Source organism: Brassica oleracea, chromosome C3, assembly GCF_000695525.1.
Source record: "Brassica oleracea var. oleracea cultivar TO1000 chromosome C3, BOL, whole genome shotgun sequence".
In the NCBI taxonomy this organism is placed as follows: domain Eukaryota; kingdom Viridiplantae; phylum Streptophyta; class Magnoliopsida; order Brassicales; family Brassicaceae; genus Brassica; species Brassica oleracea.
The window spans coordinates 18,252,276-18,266,709 of record NC_027750.1 but is presented as its reverse complement, the minus strand read 5'-3'; the positions used below and the strand labels follow the sequence as shown (position 1 = coordinate 18,266,709).

The 14,434-nt window shown below is 33.7% G+C and overlaps 3 protein-coding genes across 3 annotated transcripts; 2 read left to right on the top strand and 1 right to left on the bottom strand.

Moving 5' to 3' along the window:
- Positions 1 to 457: 457 nt before the first annotated feature.
- On the top strand, positions 458 to 2,050 carry LOC106329183. Its single transcript, XM_013767797.1, has 3 exons — positions 458 to 712; positions 1,189 to 1,260; positions 1,337 to 2,050. The coding sequence occupies exons 2-3, from the start codon at positions 1,192 to 1,194 to the stop codon at positions 1,898 to 1,900; spliced, it is 633 nt and encodes a 210-aa protein (XP_013623251.1). The 5' UTR covers positions 458 to 712; positions 1,189 to 1,191; the 3' UTR covers positions 1,901 to 2,050.
- Positions 2,051 to 6,825: 4,775 nt separating this feature from the next.
- LOC106333723 (gibberellin-regulated protein 3-like) lies at positions 6,826 to 7,709 on the top strand. Its single transcript, XM_013772143.1, has 3 exons — positions 6,826 to 6,959; positions 7,066 to 7,126; positions 7,307 to 7,709. Exons 1-3 carry the CDS (start codon positions 6,897 to 6,899, stop codon positions 7,486 to 7,488), a joined length of 306 nt encoding a protein of 101 aa, XP_013627597.1. The 5' UTR covers positions 6,826 to 6,896; the 3' UTR covers positions 7,489 to 7,709.
- A 4,088-nt stretch (positions 7,710 to 11,797) lies between these two features.
- Positions 11,798 to 14,434, bottom strand: LOC106336112 (calcium-dependent protein kinase 4). The gene is made up of 7 exons (XM_013774838.1): positions 13,897 to 14,434; positions 13,182 to 13,325; positions 12,944 to 13,096; positions 12,740 to 12,855; positions 12,507 to 12,674; positions 12,203 to 12,427; positions 11,798 to 12,111 (listed from the first exon to the last, which is right to left on the bottom strand). The coding sequence occupies exons 1-7, from the start codon at positions 14,432 to 14,434 to the stop codon at positions 11,953 to 11,955; spliced, it is 1,503 nt and encodes a 500-aa protein (XP_013630292.1). The 3' UTR covers positions 11,798 to 11,952.

Sequence of the window (14,434 nt, the reverse complement as noted above, 5' to 3'; positions counted from 1 at the left end):
ATTTTACAATCGATGTTGCATATATGGTTTTTTGTTATTTGTGTCACTCGCAAAACTTAATTATCTTTTGTGCATATAAAATCTTAAAAATAATTAAAATTAGCTGTAATACGTTAACTCTTCAACAACGATGATACATTTAAGATACCAACATTTGTATTCTGTCATTTTACAATCGATAAAAATTGTACTGTTGTAAAATGTTAAAATCGTTTAATGAACAGATATTAGTATAAAAATTCACCTCGCGCATCTTGCACGGATTATCATTTAGTGTTTATTAATTGAAGCTGATTCAAACATATATAAAATCCGAAAACTCAATCTAAACATAAAAGGGTACCCGGCGAGACATATCTAGAAATAATATTGTGGCAATCCGGTGACAAAACAAAATAAGGTCGTTGCGTGTGTTGATATAAAGTAACTGAAGACATAACCGGATTGGATCATCACACGAATCGATCGGTTGAACCAGCCGGCCTAACACTGTTTTGAAAACACTAAACGTTTTTGGTGTCGATCGACTGTTGGATACAGCGTAAAGACGCAATTTCAGAAAGCGACCTTTATTTTCTCAACAACAATGCTTGGTTCTTCCTTCTTCTCTCACCCATACACCTAACCTTGTCAATACCAACGGTTTCATTCATATCTGACTCAGTGTTCCTGATTCTCCAGCGACCAAGACAAGACTATCTTCGCAGTCCAGGTCTCCGATTACTAACTGAAAGTAGTCTAACTTGCGTCATTGATGTTTTCGATTATCGTTTCAATCTTATCAATTTGGGATTCTTGAAACCAATTAGTTCTAGGTTTTAGGGTTGCTCGAAATTTGGGATTTTTTTTTATAATCACGAAAGGCTTCTGAATTGGTTTAAACACAATTCCATTTGTCGGGTAATGTTGCTTACTTTAATTAATCTGTTTATCAGTTCTCTCTGTTTTAGATTATGTTCGTGCAAGTTCCTTAGACTAAATTCAAACTCATGTTTTGTCCTTTGATGATGTTTTAAGTATGCTTCCAGTTAGATTTTAATGGTTGTCCAAAGCCCATTTGTGGTTGAGGACTTTCACTTCTTCGGTTACTATTACCTTGCACTTATCTTGCTATACCAATTGATACCAACATTTGTTGTGCATGGAGTTTCTGATTTATTTTGGAATTTCTTTGGTTTACTGAAACAGGAGATGTTAGGAAGCTCCTTAGCTTCCCCTTTGGCTACATTGGGTCCTGCCAATTGCTTTCGACACTCTGCAGTACGTAATCGAGCTAACAATCCTCTCGTGGTCTTTTCTTAAATCCCTTTTGACATACATTGCTTTTGTTTCGCAGGGTGATTCTCTAACATGCACTAGTGTTCTACCATTGAGCCTGAACTTGTCATATCATGGTGTGGCTGGAGGAGTAAGGACATCTCGTGGTCCACGAAACAAGTGGATAGTGGTCTGTTCACCAACGCAAGTGGAAACCTCTGGTGATGAGCCAAAGACATGGGAAGAATGCAAAGAAGCTCTGTCTCGTTTTGATTTCAGCGTAGAGGAGCAAGACAAGATACTAGGAAAAGCGTTTGGTCATATCCACTCGCCCTACTGGACAGAAGAACGAGTGAAAGAGAATCCAAAGGTGGAAGCTTTGAATCACGTACTTGAGTTCCTTAGAAGTCTCGGTTTGTCAGACGAGGATCTTCACAAAGTGCTGAAGAAGTTCCCGGAAGTACTCGGTTGCAGCTTAGAAGAAGAGATGAAACCCAACATTGGGATCTTGGAAAATCAATGGGGGATTACGGGTAAGTCGCTGCGAAGTCTGTTGCTCCGGAACCCGAAAGTGTTGGGGTACAATGTGGATTGTAAAGGAGATTGTATTGCTCAGTGCACTCGGTGTTGGGTTCGGTTTTAGTCTTTCTTTCCCTAGTTCGTTTGTTTGTCTCTAGTCTCTCCATCTTATGGTTTCATTACAGCTACTGAAATAAACTAGCCTCGATGGTTGAAGGACCAATGTGAATGCTTGTACTTTAGATGAATCACACATTAATTTTTATTTGATGAATTAGAATGTTTATTAGATTCTCTTGGCAATATCGCTAGATTAGTTGTGTGATCGATTAGTAATATGGGCTTTGGTAGAAGTAAATTCTTTGGTTCTATGATAGATCAAGCTTCATCTTCAAATGTGAAGGGAAACAAGAAACCGTCCGCTGATTATGTGACTATCGATGATAACGAAGAGAGAAGCCATAGAGATTGCTCTTTTCCAAGTGCCTGAATGCTATACTTATCTGTAAATTCTTAACTTTGAAGAAGACTAACTGTGTTTTATATATTACTAGGGTCAGCAGGACGGGATGAATATTAACAAATAATTTAAATAGTTAGAATTAATATTTAATATAAATTGTTATTATTTAAATATATATATAAGTTAAATTTTGTACATGTTATTGTATTTGAAAAATAAATAAACCATGTTATCTGAAAATTAGTTATGATTTTTTAAAATAAATATTACTTATTATTTTTTAAATATGATTTTTTCTGTTAAAAAGTTTAAGATGATTTTTTTTTGTTAATTAATCTATATTTTAATTATTATTAAAAATTGTATGTAGCATTACATTATTCCTTGTGATTTTCTGGAGTTGGATGACCATAAAAAACCCGTGGGATTTTTTTTTCTTTTTTTCTTTCATTTTTTGTTAGTAGAAAAAAAACAAACTTGAAATTATTTTACGTGACTATCGATGATAATGAAGAGAGAAGCCATAGAGATTGCTCTTTTCCAAGTGCCTGAATGCTATACTTATCTGTAAATTCTTAACTTTGAAGAAGACTAACTGTGTTTTATTCATTATTCTAATTAAGACCATTTCTAATGATTTATTTAAAAGAAAATAGTTAAAAAAGAAAATCAAAATTGGGTAGTTTTATGATAGAGATAATGTTTTATTCCAATATTATTCTATTTTAAATTGAAAACTAAAATAATGAACAAAAAATAAATAAATTACTGTATATTTGGAGTAAATCTATTTTTTTAACTTTTTATATAATATCATTAAAATTTTTTATTCTATTTAAAGTGAAAAATATAGTAGAATTGAAAATGTTCTAAAAAAATAATGAATATCTGCCAAACGAACGACACACTAGACGACTATTCATCTGAACAAAATAATATTAAAACTATACAAATTATATGATTTAAATGATTATTGCAAAAGAAATATCATTTTATTTCAATATATATTTTTATATTAATTAATCTCTTTTATTTCTAATTAAATAAGAGAAAATTTAAGCTTTAAAGTATTTTTTAATCTTTGCTAAAAGAACTTAAACATCTAATTTGAAACAAAGTAAGTACATCTTATATTATTAACATCATCAATATTATTTTGATAGCTAAAGATATGTAAGATTTGAAATCCGACAACTTTTATAACTTTTGATATATCTTTCACATAATTTTGACTGCATAACCTTGTAGTTGAATGTTTAATCTATGAATTTATTTTATTTTTATCATGTTTTGGTGTATGTGTTTTTTTAACACTGGATAACACATTATATAATTATATAATATATAATTCTATTAGATATGATAATCTGCAATTTATGAGATATTGATGAACAGCTATACGGATAAGGATTTTACGATGAAGCTATTCCGGAAACACTTGGATCGATGAATAGTTCTGCATATACGAAAATTTCGATGGATAGGTTTTCTGCGCAGCAGACAACCACAACGAATGACTATTCTAAGGTACTAATCTCCGATAAGCTTCGTATGTTTTGTGGGTGTTTGTGTGTTATATTCGCTTCCACAATGTGTTTGTTTGTTATATCCGCTTTTAAGAGTTTGGTTAAATGTTTTTTTTTATCTGATGTTAGTGGATTTTAAATCTAACACACTTTTTAGTTATCAAAATATTTTGGTGTTAAGAATATAAATTTAACGGATTAAAGATATCTTATACATTTCTTTGTTCAGATGTGTATCATGTGTCGGTAAAACATATGTTTGAGGACCGGCATATATGCCTCCTCTCTATTGCGCGAAAGGAACAAAATTTAACGCAGAAAAACCTAAGCATGTCTAAGATGACAAGTTCTACTCTTCTCATAAAACTCATACCTTTTAAAAACTCAAGGCGAGTTCAAGTCGTCATTGTCCCCTCACTCCAAATAATCAAGCGGCTCAAATCTTACCTAAGACAAGTATCGACCATTAACTCAAAAGCTACAACTAGCCTGTTTGATGAAAAATCATAACACGGCACAAAAGATTAAACGAAACAAAGTTTCTTTTAGCTGGTGACATGATAAATAATAATCATACGACCATAAGCATACATTAAAAAAAATGGAAAACAGAATCAAAGACAAACCCTGCAGCTCTCTTTCTATAGAAAGTAAAATATACGTAATTTTTTTCTAGATTCTGTACAGTTTACTTTCTATACAAATTTATAAGTATTTGATTTTGCTTTCTGTACAAATTTATATTTGATTTTTATTTCAGTTAAAAATAACTGCATATATATATAAAATACATAGATGCAATTTTAGGTTGATACAATCTTCTTAAAAAAATTATGTTCACATGGTATATTAATACATAGTTAGATTTTTTATAAAAAAAAATACTATTATCTAACTGATCCAACGCACATCCCAAAAGAAAAATATATAACACAATAACAAAATATATAGTCTGAACAATAAAATAAAGTATCACAAATGAAACCATAAAATAAAACCATTGAATTATTGGATTTTAAATGTATTTGTAATTATCGAAAAATTACAACCGCGCGGGCGCGCGAATCAGAATCTAGTTGTTGTTAAAATCGTTTAGTTGTTTTTGATTTGAAAAAAAATTCTTAACTAATATTTTAACGTAATAAGTTAATATATGTTATCCTATATCTATAATTATGTCAATTTTGGATGTAAATTAAAAAATTTAGTTGAGACGTACACTAAAAACTTATAAAATAATTTATTAAAATATGTAAAATTTTATAAAATAGTATAAAATAACTAAAATGGATAAAAGATTTTATAAATATTATTTATAAAATCTTGTAAATTAATTATAAAATTTCATAAATAATTATAAGAGATGATTATAAATGCAGTTAGAAAAATTAAAATCTTTATTAATCACTTATAAAAATAATAAAATTAGCTATAAGTTCGAAAACCAAAGAATGAATGTTTTTCTAAAAAATATAATATTATTTATAAACTTTTAATCATTTATAAAAAATATAAAATATTTTAGAGACTTATAACTTATTTATATGAGTTATAAAAAAAATTATAATTTTCCTTATTCTTTTTCTATATATTTATTACGATATAAATAATTTTAAGTATATAAAATTCTATATGTGACTGAGTATGTTTCAAAAAAAATTGAATGATTTATGAACACTGTTAATTTAAAGACTATATAGAACTTGATTATACGTGTTTGACAGATGAATTTGGGCATCTAATTACAAGAAAACCAAATTTATAAAATATCTTAATATTTATTAATGTATTAATATTTATTTCAATACTATCTTTTTTTTTGTCAACTATTTCAATACTATCTAATAATACTGTTTCTAAGTTAATCTTTTACCTAAAATTTATAAGGCTCTTTCTTGCTTCTAATTTAATAAATGTCAAAACAGGTTCTGTACGTTGATAAGATTCATTTTGTCTCTATTCAGAACACTTGTCTGGATTCAAATTATTTTTGGAGAAAAGAGAAGAGAAACAAACAAAATAATTTTCTGCATATACATGATACACGTGTAAAGGGGAACGCTTAAATAGTATGATGTGTGTTAAAAACACTTGAGGCGTTGCTCTTCAGCTGCCACCAATTCTTCTTATTAAATGGGACTTTACCCATTTTCAACGAGATAGATCCCCTTATGTACCATGTGAATTCTACCTCGCTGGCATGTTCATATCCTTCCACATCGCCTCGCACTTGCCAGTACACTTACATCTCCAACCACATGTCTTCCGGCAGACAGTACACAAATTCGATTTAACATGTTATAATAGTACACAAATTCGATTTTTTTTTTTTTGAAAAGAATACACAAATTCGATTTAACATGTTATAATTTTATATATACCCATGCTATATATGTACACAAAAAGTTAACTTTAGTTAATCTTAGATTTCTTATTCATTTTAGTTAATCGTAGACACATAATTAAACAAATATATATATATTTATATATCTAAGGGCATCATTAGTGGTAAGGTTCTTATACATGGTTTCTTAACATTTTTAATATAAGTTATAAAGATATTTTATCTAAATAATTAAAATTTAAAGTAAAAACTAGAATTCTCCAATGAATATATGACAGATGGACTCCAAGTCTCTCTAAACACAGAGCTCTTCACGAAGGCATGATTCTCACCAGATTCTTGTACTCTTTCCTTCTGTTCATTTTTAAATAATTTTGTAGCTAGAAACTCGTCGCAAATAGTAGTAATCAGTGCGGGTGCTCTAACATGAACAAGTATGTAAGTAGCAATAAATTTTAGTAACACTAATCGAAAACTGTTGATGAACCAAGGGAAGTTCATTTTAGATCAAAACGTTTCAAAGAGTTCATTATCGTATGTAAGCTAAAAGAAACCACGGTCATCCAGCTCATTATGGAAGGACTATTAGCTGACCAGAAAATATGTGGATTATCAAATGTTTTCAGTGATTATAAAAACAAAAAAAGTTTAAAACAATATAATATTTGGATACCCACTATAAATATTCCAAGGAAGTTAGTACCATACACATATAGCCGAAATACAATAGAAGAGAATTGAAAATAGTTTTGTATCCTGCTTTGTTGAAATTGCATGCTTTTCAGATATGGCAATCTTCCGGGCGACACTGCTTATGTTGCTTATCCTCGTCTGCCTTACCACATATGAGGTTCAACATTATGTCTTTTATTTTCCAATAATCATTTGATATAATTGAATCATATTAATACTTAAGTTATGTGTGTATGGTGTTGATGAATGAATATTCTCTTCAGCTTCACGTTCACGCTTCTGAAGGTGCAGAAGCAGAAAGCAGGGAAGGTGCTGTTAAAATCGGTACGTAAACCTAACACGTATAAAGTATCTTTGTGTGCGTAAATAGCCTTAACTGCAGGAAATATCATTAATACCGACCAACGATAGCGTTGAGCAATAACCAATGTTGTTCGTTTGTCTCTGTGGCAACTGGTCACTTTGGTTTATAGTTTTGACATATGTATGTATGTACACGTGTAGATTGCAGTGGGAGATGCAAAGGGAGATGCAACAAATCGTCCAGGCCGAATCTCTGCTTGAGAGCATGCAACAGCTGTTGTTTCCGATGCAACTGTGTACCACCTGGCACACATGGAAACCATCACCTATGCCCTTGCTACGCCTCCATTACCACTCGCGGTGGCCGCCTCAAGTGCCCTTGAATCTATGCACAGATGTATGCGGAATTGTGCGATGTTATGTTGTTGAATAATATATAGACACTAGTGTTACCTTTTGAATCGATCTTTTACTGTTGTAATCTCTAGAGTTCATATATGCTGCATTAACTGGTGCAAAATCTAGAGCTACTTAAATTCTTTATCAAAAAAAAAAAAAAATCTAGAGCTACTTAAGTTTCAAAATTATTGCAAACTAGAGTAAAGATGCAAGCGAGGAAAATGAGTGATAAGAGACTTATGTTTTCTGTATTTCTCAATATTATATCCGAAAAGAAAAAATATCATAAAATTGGTGTCTTTTTGTGTTTTTTTTTGTTCAACCCATAAAATTAGCGTCTTAACCTCATAATCCGTTAGCTGCATGTATAAGAACCTCCAATCTCAACCTTGATAATGTGTTAGCTGCATTTCGCCTTGAAGGTTTTGAGAGTGATAATGTCGTTTTGACTCTTCCACATTATTCTTTTTCTTCGGAAAAGTTTATTCTAGATAAATGTACCATAATTATATTAAAAATATAAGAACAAAATTATTCACATTTTAGCCTAAATAGAACCAGTTAGTTCAATTTAGTTGGATTGTTGCAATTGAATATGTTTTAAAATAAATAATTAAACTTGTCTGAATTTTATACCGAAAATTATATATATCAAACTAAGTTAATAATAGAATTAATATTTTATTTAATTTTCATATATATAATTTATAAACCATTTATATTTTTTTAAGCCAGTGAAAGTAAAACATTAATCAATTCTAATGATTTAGTTACTTTGTAAATATTTAAATATGTGTATGATTTCTTAGTATATCGCTGATTACTAGTTAATGCAGCTAATTAAATTAACACATATATATATATATGTATGGGCTGACACGTGTATTAGATTATGTAAATGCTTGAAGACATTCCTTTTTTTGTGCAACACATTTTCTTATCAAAACTGCTAAGATTTACTTAGTTCTTTTGTCCTTATATGTAGCTTCTTTAGCCATTACACCAACATTCCTAGTTAAAACTCTAGGTACATAATGAAAAGTAAAACTAAACTCTGTGGCCATTGCCACAATGTCCCGTACTATAGAGGATGCCTCTGTGTTACGGACTTTGAAGATGGTTTGTTCAGCCATCTGCTGATGTAACTCATCTCTAAGTTGCTTGCAATCAGTCATAAAAGCTACATGCTTATATCTTACCTTCCATACTTCTTGAACTGTCATAAGAATGGAGCATGCTTCAGCTTCTAATGGAGAGTTTGTGGGCATGATTGAAGAGGAGCATAAAGTTTATGAATGCCTTCTTTATTGTATAAGGACCATCCAATCCCTCCGACCTCTTTCTCATTAACCCAAGAAGCATCTACCAAGCAATACATAGACGCCGAGCAAGGGAGTACCTCCTGTATGGTTTTAGTTTTTGGAATTGTCTTCCTATCCGATTGTGTACTTTGTTTTGCAAGCTGGAGCGCCTCTCTCCATTGTTGAGATTCATATAATGCTCCATGTATGACCTGTAATATATGTTGTCTATTTTGCTGGAAAATCAGGTCATTCCTCATTTTCCAGATTCTCTTATGATACTATTTAGATTTTGAAGAAGGGAAATTTCCTCGTTGGGTACCTTAAAAGTAGTGGGAACTAGGGACCATATTCCTCTAGAAACTCTACAGTGGAACATCATATGACTAAGAGTTTTATTTTGCTCTCCACATACTTGGCACCAATCCTCTGTTTTATACCCCTCTTCCTTAGATTGTCTGCAATAGGTAAGCTGTTATGAGCAACTCTCCACCAGAAAGTCTTTATTTTTGGAGGAATGTTTAGTTTCCATATCTCTGAGCAAAATTTTTTAACTTCCTCAGATGTTTCTGTTGCCTCAGAAACTTGTTGAACTTCTGGAGTTGTGATCTGTCTTTGTAAGTGATATCCAGACTTAACACTGTAATGACCATCTTTTGTGTACGACCAAATAATGATGTCAGGCTTATGGAAGAAGCTAGGCCGTATGCGAGAATATTACTTGCATCTTGGTCATTGAACAGACTCTTGATTAGCTGGACATTCCATTCCGTAGTATTTTCAGTAAAGAGCTCACATACACGGAGTTGAGGACAATGAATTGGTGTTGCACTAGTGGTACTTGTAGCAGGCTTTGAGCCTAACAATTGATCCTTCCAAACACAAATATCCTTTTCATTGCCTACTACCCATTTAATCCTTCTTTTTAAGCAGACCTTGTGTCTGTATAATGCTGTGCCACCCATAGCTGGACGTGGAGCAACTCCTGGCCTCTAAAAAATCTGTATGACGATAATACTTGGCCTTGAAGACTTTAGCTAGCAATGACTGAAGATGCTTTAGCAGACGCCATCCTTGTTTAGCTAGTAGTGCCATGTTGAAATCTTCCAAGTCTCTTATGCCTAATCCTCCATCTTTTTTTTGATCTTGTAATTTTCCTCCAGCTTACCCATGCAATCTTGTTCTTATCTTTAATAGAGGACCACCAGAACCTTTTCATATAAGCTGTAATCTCTCTGATTAATCCTTTTGGGAGCATGTAACAAGACATTGAATAAGTGGGTAACGCAGTAATCACCGCCTTCAACAACACTTCTTTGCCTGCTTGAGAGAGATATTTATTGTACCAGCTATCCATTTTATTCTTTATTCTGTCTAATGTACTCAAAAGCATTTTTTTTTCTTCCTACCAATTTTTTCAGGCAGTCCTAAATATCTCCCAAAACCTCCTAATTTAGTAATTCCTTTAGTTTCCATCAGTTTGGGAAATACTTTTGGAAAAGGTTATGGCAGATTTGGCATAGTTGACTGCTTGCCCATATGCTTTTTGATATATGGCAAGAACTTCTTTTAATGCCCTACACTCCTCCACCGTTGCTCTGCAAAAAACTAGAGAATTATCAGCAGAAAATAGGTGTGAGATAGCTGGTCCTCCTCGCGAAGCTTTGTAGCCATGAAGCTTTTGATTATGAATCGCTTTCTTGATCAATTGAGACAATCCTTCAGTACAGATAATGTATAAGTAGGGAGATATGGGGTCTCCCTGTCGGATCCCTCTCTGTGGTTGAATTGATTATGTAGGATCTCCATTAAACAATACTGAATAAGTAACAGATGATATACATGTGTATATCACTGAAGCCCATCTGTCTCATTACTGAATCTAGAAGTTTCCACTCAACCTTATCAAATGCTTCAGATATGTCTAATTTAATTGCCATAAACTTGTTTTTTTAGGTTCTTGGTATGTAAAGAATGCATCAGCTCATGGGCAATTAAGACATTGTCTGTGATTAAATGCCCTGGTATATAAGTTGTTTGATTCTCTAAAATAATTTTATCCAACCATGGTTTGAGCCTCTCTGCAAAAACTTTAGAAATTATCTTGTAAGCAACATTTGAGAGACTAATTGGTCTGTAGTCTTTTAGTGTGGGAGGGGAATCCGTTTTTGGGATGAGGCAAATGTGGGTATGGTTTATCTTGGAGTCTAAATGATTCTGTTGAAAGAAGAGTTTAACATGAGAGAACACACCTTGCTTAATGACATTCCAATGATGTCTGAAGAAACCTGCGTTCATGCCTTCATGGCCAGGAGATTTGTCCGGGTCTGTAGCAAAAGCCGCCTCTTCAGTCTCTTGCTTCGTTACTTCTTTGGTTAGCTGACTGTTTATCTCCTCCGTTATTAATTTGGGTATTCCTTGAATCAGATCAGTAGCAATATCGCAGCCTTCAGCAGCATAAATCTTTTGGAAATATGCTTTAATGTCGGATTGAATATCACCTGGATCCGTGTAAATGCATCCTTCATCATCGTCTTTGCATCGTCTTTGAGTGAAAGAATTTATTGTTCTTGTCTCCTGCTTGCAACCACTCTATTCTGCTCTTAGTTCTCCGGTACTCTTCTTGAAGACATTCCTATGACCTAAAGATGGACAATTATCTGATTATATAGACTAAAGATCGAGTACATAGCAAAGAAGAACACAAGGGATTACATACAACCTTGAAACTAACATTCAAAAACCACTTTTATGTTAAAAGATGCTATATTTTCTCAACATTGACTGACAATGAGAGACATTCGTCTCATGCAAAATAGTTATATGTATGCTTATGAACTTTGAAGGTCTTAATCAACTGATAATGGTTTAAAAATAAAGTCAGAAATTATATTGAAATGCCAACATAATATAACACCTTACACCACAATAATTATTCGTAGTGCAAATATTAAAGTTTTTTTTTTAATTGAAACTTCATGAAGGCAGGGAATGATGAAGCAAAAATAATCCATACTAAAACAAAATTCAGAAAGTTGCACATTATCATCTACAAAAATAAGTAAAAAACAAAACCAAAACACACAGAGATGAAATATTCAATTTTCCTTTTAGGGGTCCTCATTTCTCAATTTCCAAAACCTATATTTAGTTTGGTTTGTCATCAGTTTCAGCAGTGCTAGTTTCCTCAACCCCAAAAGCATCAGCTATATTGAAGTTCAAGTTCTTCATCATGGTTCTGCTCCTCCCAACTCCATCTCCTTTCTTCATCATAGCAGTAAACTCTGAGAAATCAATCCTCCCATCCTAAACCAAACCAAACATCGTATTTAGCATCAGCCTTTTAAGACACAAACTCACTAAGAAACAAGACAATATCATGAAGGCTTCTCCTTACATTGTCAAGATCAATCTCCTTGATCATGTCATCAAGAGGAGTGTCACAGAGACCAAACTCAGTGCAGGCTTGTTGAAGCTCATCAATGGTGATATAACCGCTACCGTCTTTATCAAAGTATGAAAACGCAACCACCAGATTCTCCTCTCTCTCCATCTTGTTCATGTGTAATGTCGCTGCTAGAAACTCACCATAGTCTATCGTTCCACTGTTATCTATATCCGCCTGCCAAACACACCAGTTCATGCCTCGTGAGAACCTAGCACAACATCTTTTGTGTGAAGAAATTAAAAGAGAGCCTTACCGCATCCATTAGAGACTTGATTTCTGATTCCATTAGCTCAGATCCAACTCTCTTCAGACCAGCTTTAAGCTCCTCGAAGGTGATTGTTCCACTGTTGTCTGTATCTATCATCTTGAACAGTTCCTTTAGACCACCAATTTCTTCCTCCGAGAGTCTCTCAGCGATTACCTAACCAATGTGATTGGATAATAAAGAAGGAGAATAAAAACTCTATTACTTTGTTAATTCTTTACCCTTAAGGCCATTTTCTTAATCTTGTTCATTTGTGAGAACTGCTTTAGTCGTGACAAGACTGCTGGATCAAGAGGCTTGTCTGGTGCAGCCTGCTCATCAACGATCCACGGGTGACCTAATATATCATCAGAGTAAAAATCAATTCTTACATCTTATTACAGGAACTAACTAACAACAACACACAATCATTAACAATAGCTTACACAATGCTTCATGTGCAGAGATGCGTTTCTTGGGGCTCCTGTCAAGCATTTTGTAAATCAAATCTTTGGCACCTTCTGAGATAGTGGGCCACGGGTCAGATTTGAAATCTAACTTCCCTTGCAAAATCTGTCTAAAGATTCCTGACTCGGTTTCTGTAAAGCAAATGAGAAAATAGGGGCATTAGTAGTGTAGGTGATTCGTTATAGCAACAAAGATGATTTCTTTTTATAAACTTACCTGCCCAGAAAGGAGGAACACCACTTAGTAAGATGTAGAGGATAACACCAGCGCTCCACACGTCTATCTCTGGTCCATAACATTTTTTAAGAACCTCGGGTGCAACGTAATACGGACTCCCCACTACATCATACAGATACTGCCCTGAAGAGATAAAACAACATAATGATAGTCTGGTTAGGCAGTGAAACAGGCTCTAAAGGCATTGATGCATAAGCATGGGTTACACATTTTAAATTAATAAAGCATTTTGACTGGATGGTATTCATTTGTTATCTCAACAAAAAGTCACCTAACAATAATGCTCAAGCAGTAAAGTTGAATTGACCCATTCAACAAAGATCCGATTTTTATCAAAGTCTAGCAACTTTTGTGGATCAAGAAATTAAATAAAGCACATGTTTCACATCTGAAATGATGAAGCTTTTTGCTACAATGGAATCACATAATCTTAGATAAGTTTCAAAAAGATTTGTTCAAAGAAAACATGTTTCTAACCAAGAAGCAATAAATGAACAAACGAAATACAAGAGGCAATAAGATAGCTAATCAAGAAACCATTTTTGGATCAAGAAACGAAGACAAACCCATTTAGCAATCAATTAAGTGTGAAAGCCTGATTGGGAAAGATATATTCAAAGAAAACATGTCCCTAACAATGCTCAATCAATCAAGAAACGAAGACAAAGCCATTAAACAAAAGAATCAATCAAACCTGGCTTGTAGAAGACAGACAAACCAAAATCGGTAGCCTTAAGCTTAGCATCATCATTGGGACTATCAAACAAGAAATTCTCAGGCTTGAGATCTCTATGCATAACACCAAGCGAATGACACGCCTCCACCACGCCAAGAATCGTCTTAATCAGCTTCGCGGCCTCACGCTCGCTGAAATGCCCTTTGGAAACGATCCGGTCGAAAAGCTCTCCGCCTTCGCAGACCTCCATGACAATGTGGACGAAGACGGAGTCCTCGTAAGTCCCCTTGATCCGAACCACGTTGGGGTGCTCCGAGAGATGGTGCATGATCTGAATCTCGCGCCACACATCCTCGTAATCCTCGCGGCACACGAGCTTGCGCTTGGGGATCGATTTGCAGGCGTAGTTGGCGGATGATGATTTCTCCGTGCAGAGATAGGTCGTGCCGAATTGGCCCTGTCCTAGCTTCTTGCCGAGGAGGTAGTGATCTCGTAGTCTTGGTGTTTCGTAAGGGAGAACGCTGCTTGAAGGTCGTCTAGAGCTTGGTTTCTCCAT

Bases quoted from the DNA above. Each gene is read 5' to 3' on its own strand.
- LOC106329183 (XM_013767797.1), top strand. From the start codon at position 1,192: ATGTTAGGAAGCTCCTTAGCTTCCCCTTTGGCTACATTGGGTCCTGCC. The intron at 1,261-1,336 runs GTACGTAATCGA...TTTGTTTCGCAG, and splicing joins ATTGCTTTCGACACTCTGCA to GGTGATTCTCTAACATGCAC.
- LOC106333723 (XM_013772143.1), top strand. From the start codon at position 6,897: ATGGCAATCTTCCGGGCGACACTGCTTATGTTGCTTATCCTCGTCTGC. The intron at 6,960-7,065 runs GTTCAACATTAT...TATTCTCTTCAG, and splicing joins TCTGCCTTACCACATATGAG to CTTCACGTTCACGCTTCTGA. The intron at 7,127-7,306 runs GTACGTAAACCT...GTACACGTGTAG, and splicing joins GGAAGGTGCTGTTAAAATCG to ATTGCAGTGGGAGATGCAAA.
- LOC106336112 (XM_013774838.1), bottom strand. From the start codon at position 14,434: ATGGAGAAACCAAGCTCTAGACGACCTTCAAGCAGCGTTCTCCCTTAC. The intron at 12,675-12,739 runs GTAAAGAATTAA...CACATTGGTTAG, and splicing joins TTAAGAAAATGGCCTTAAGG to GTAATCGCTGAGAGACTCTC. The intron at 12,112-12,202 runs GTAAGGAGAAGC...GGTTTGGTTTAG, and splicing joins AGGAGATTGATCTTGACAAT to GATGGGAGGATTGATTTCTC.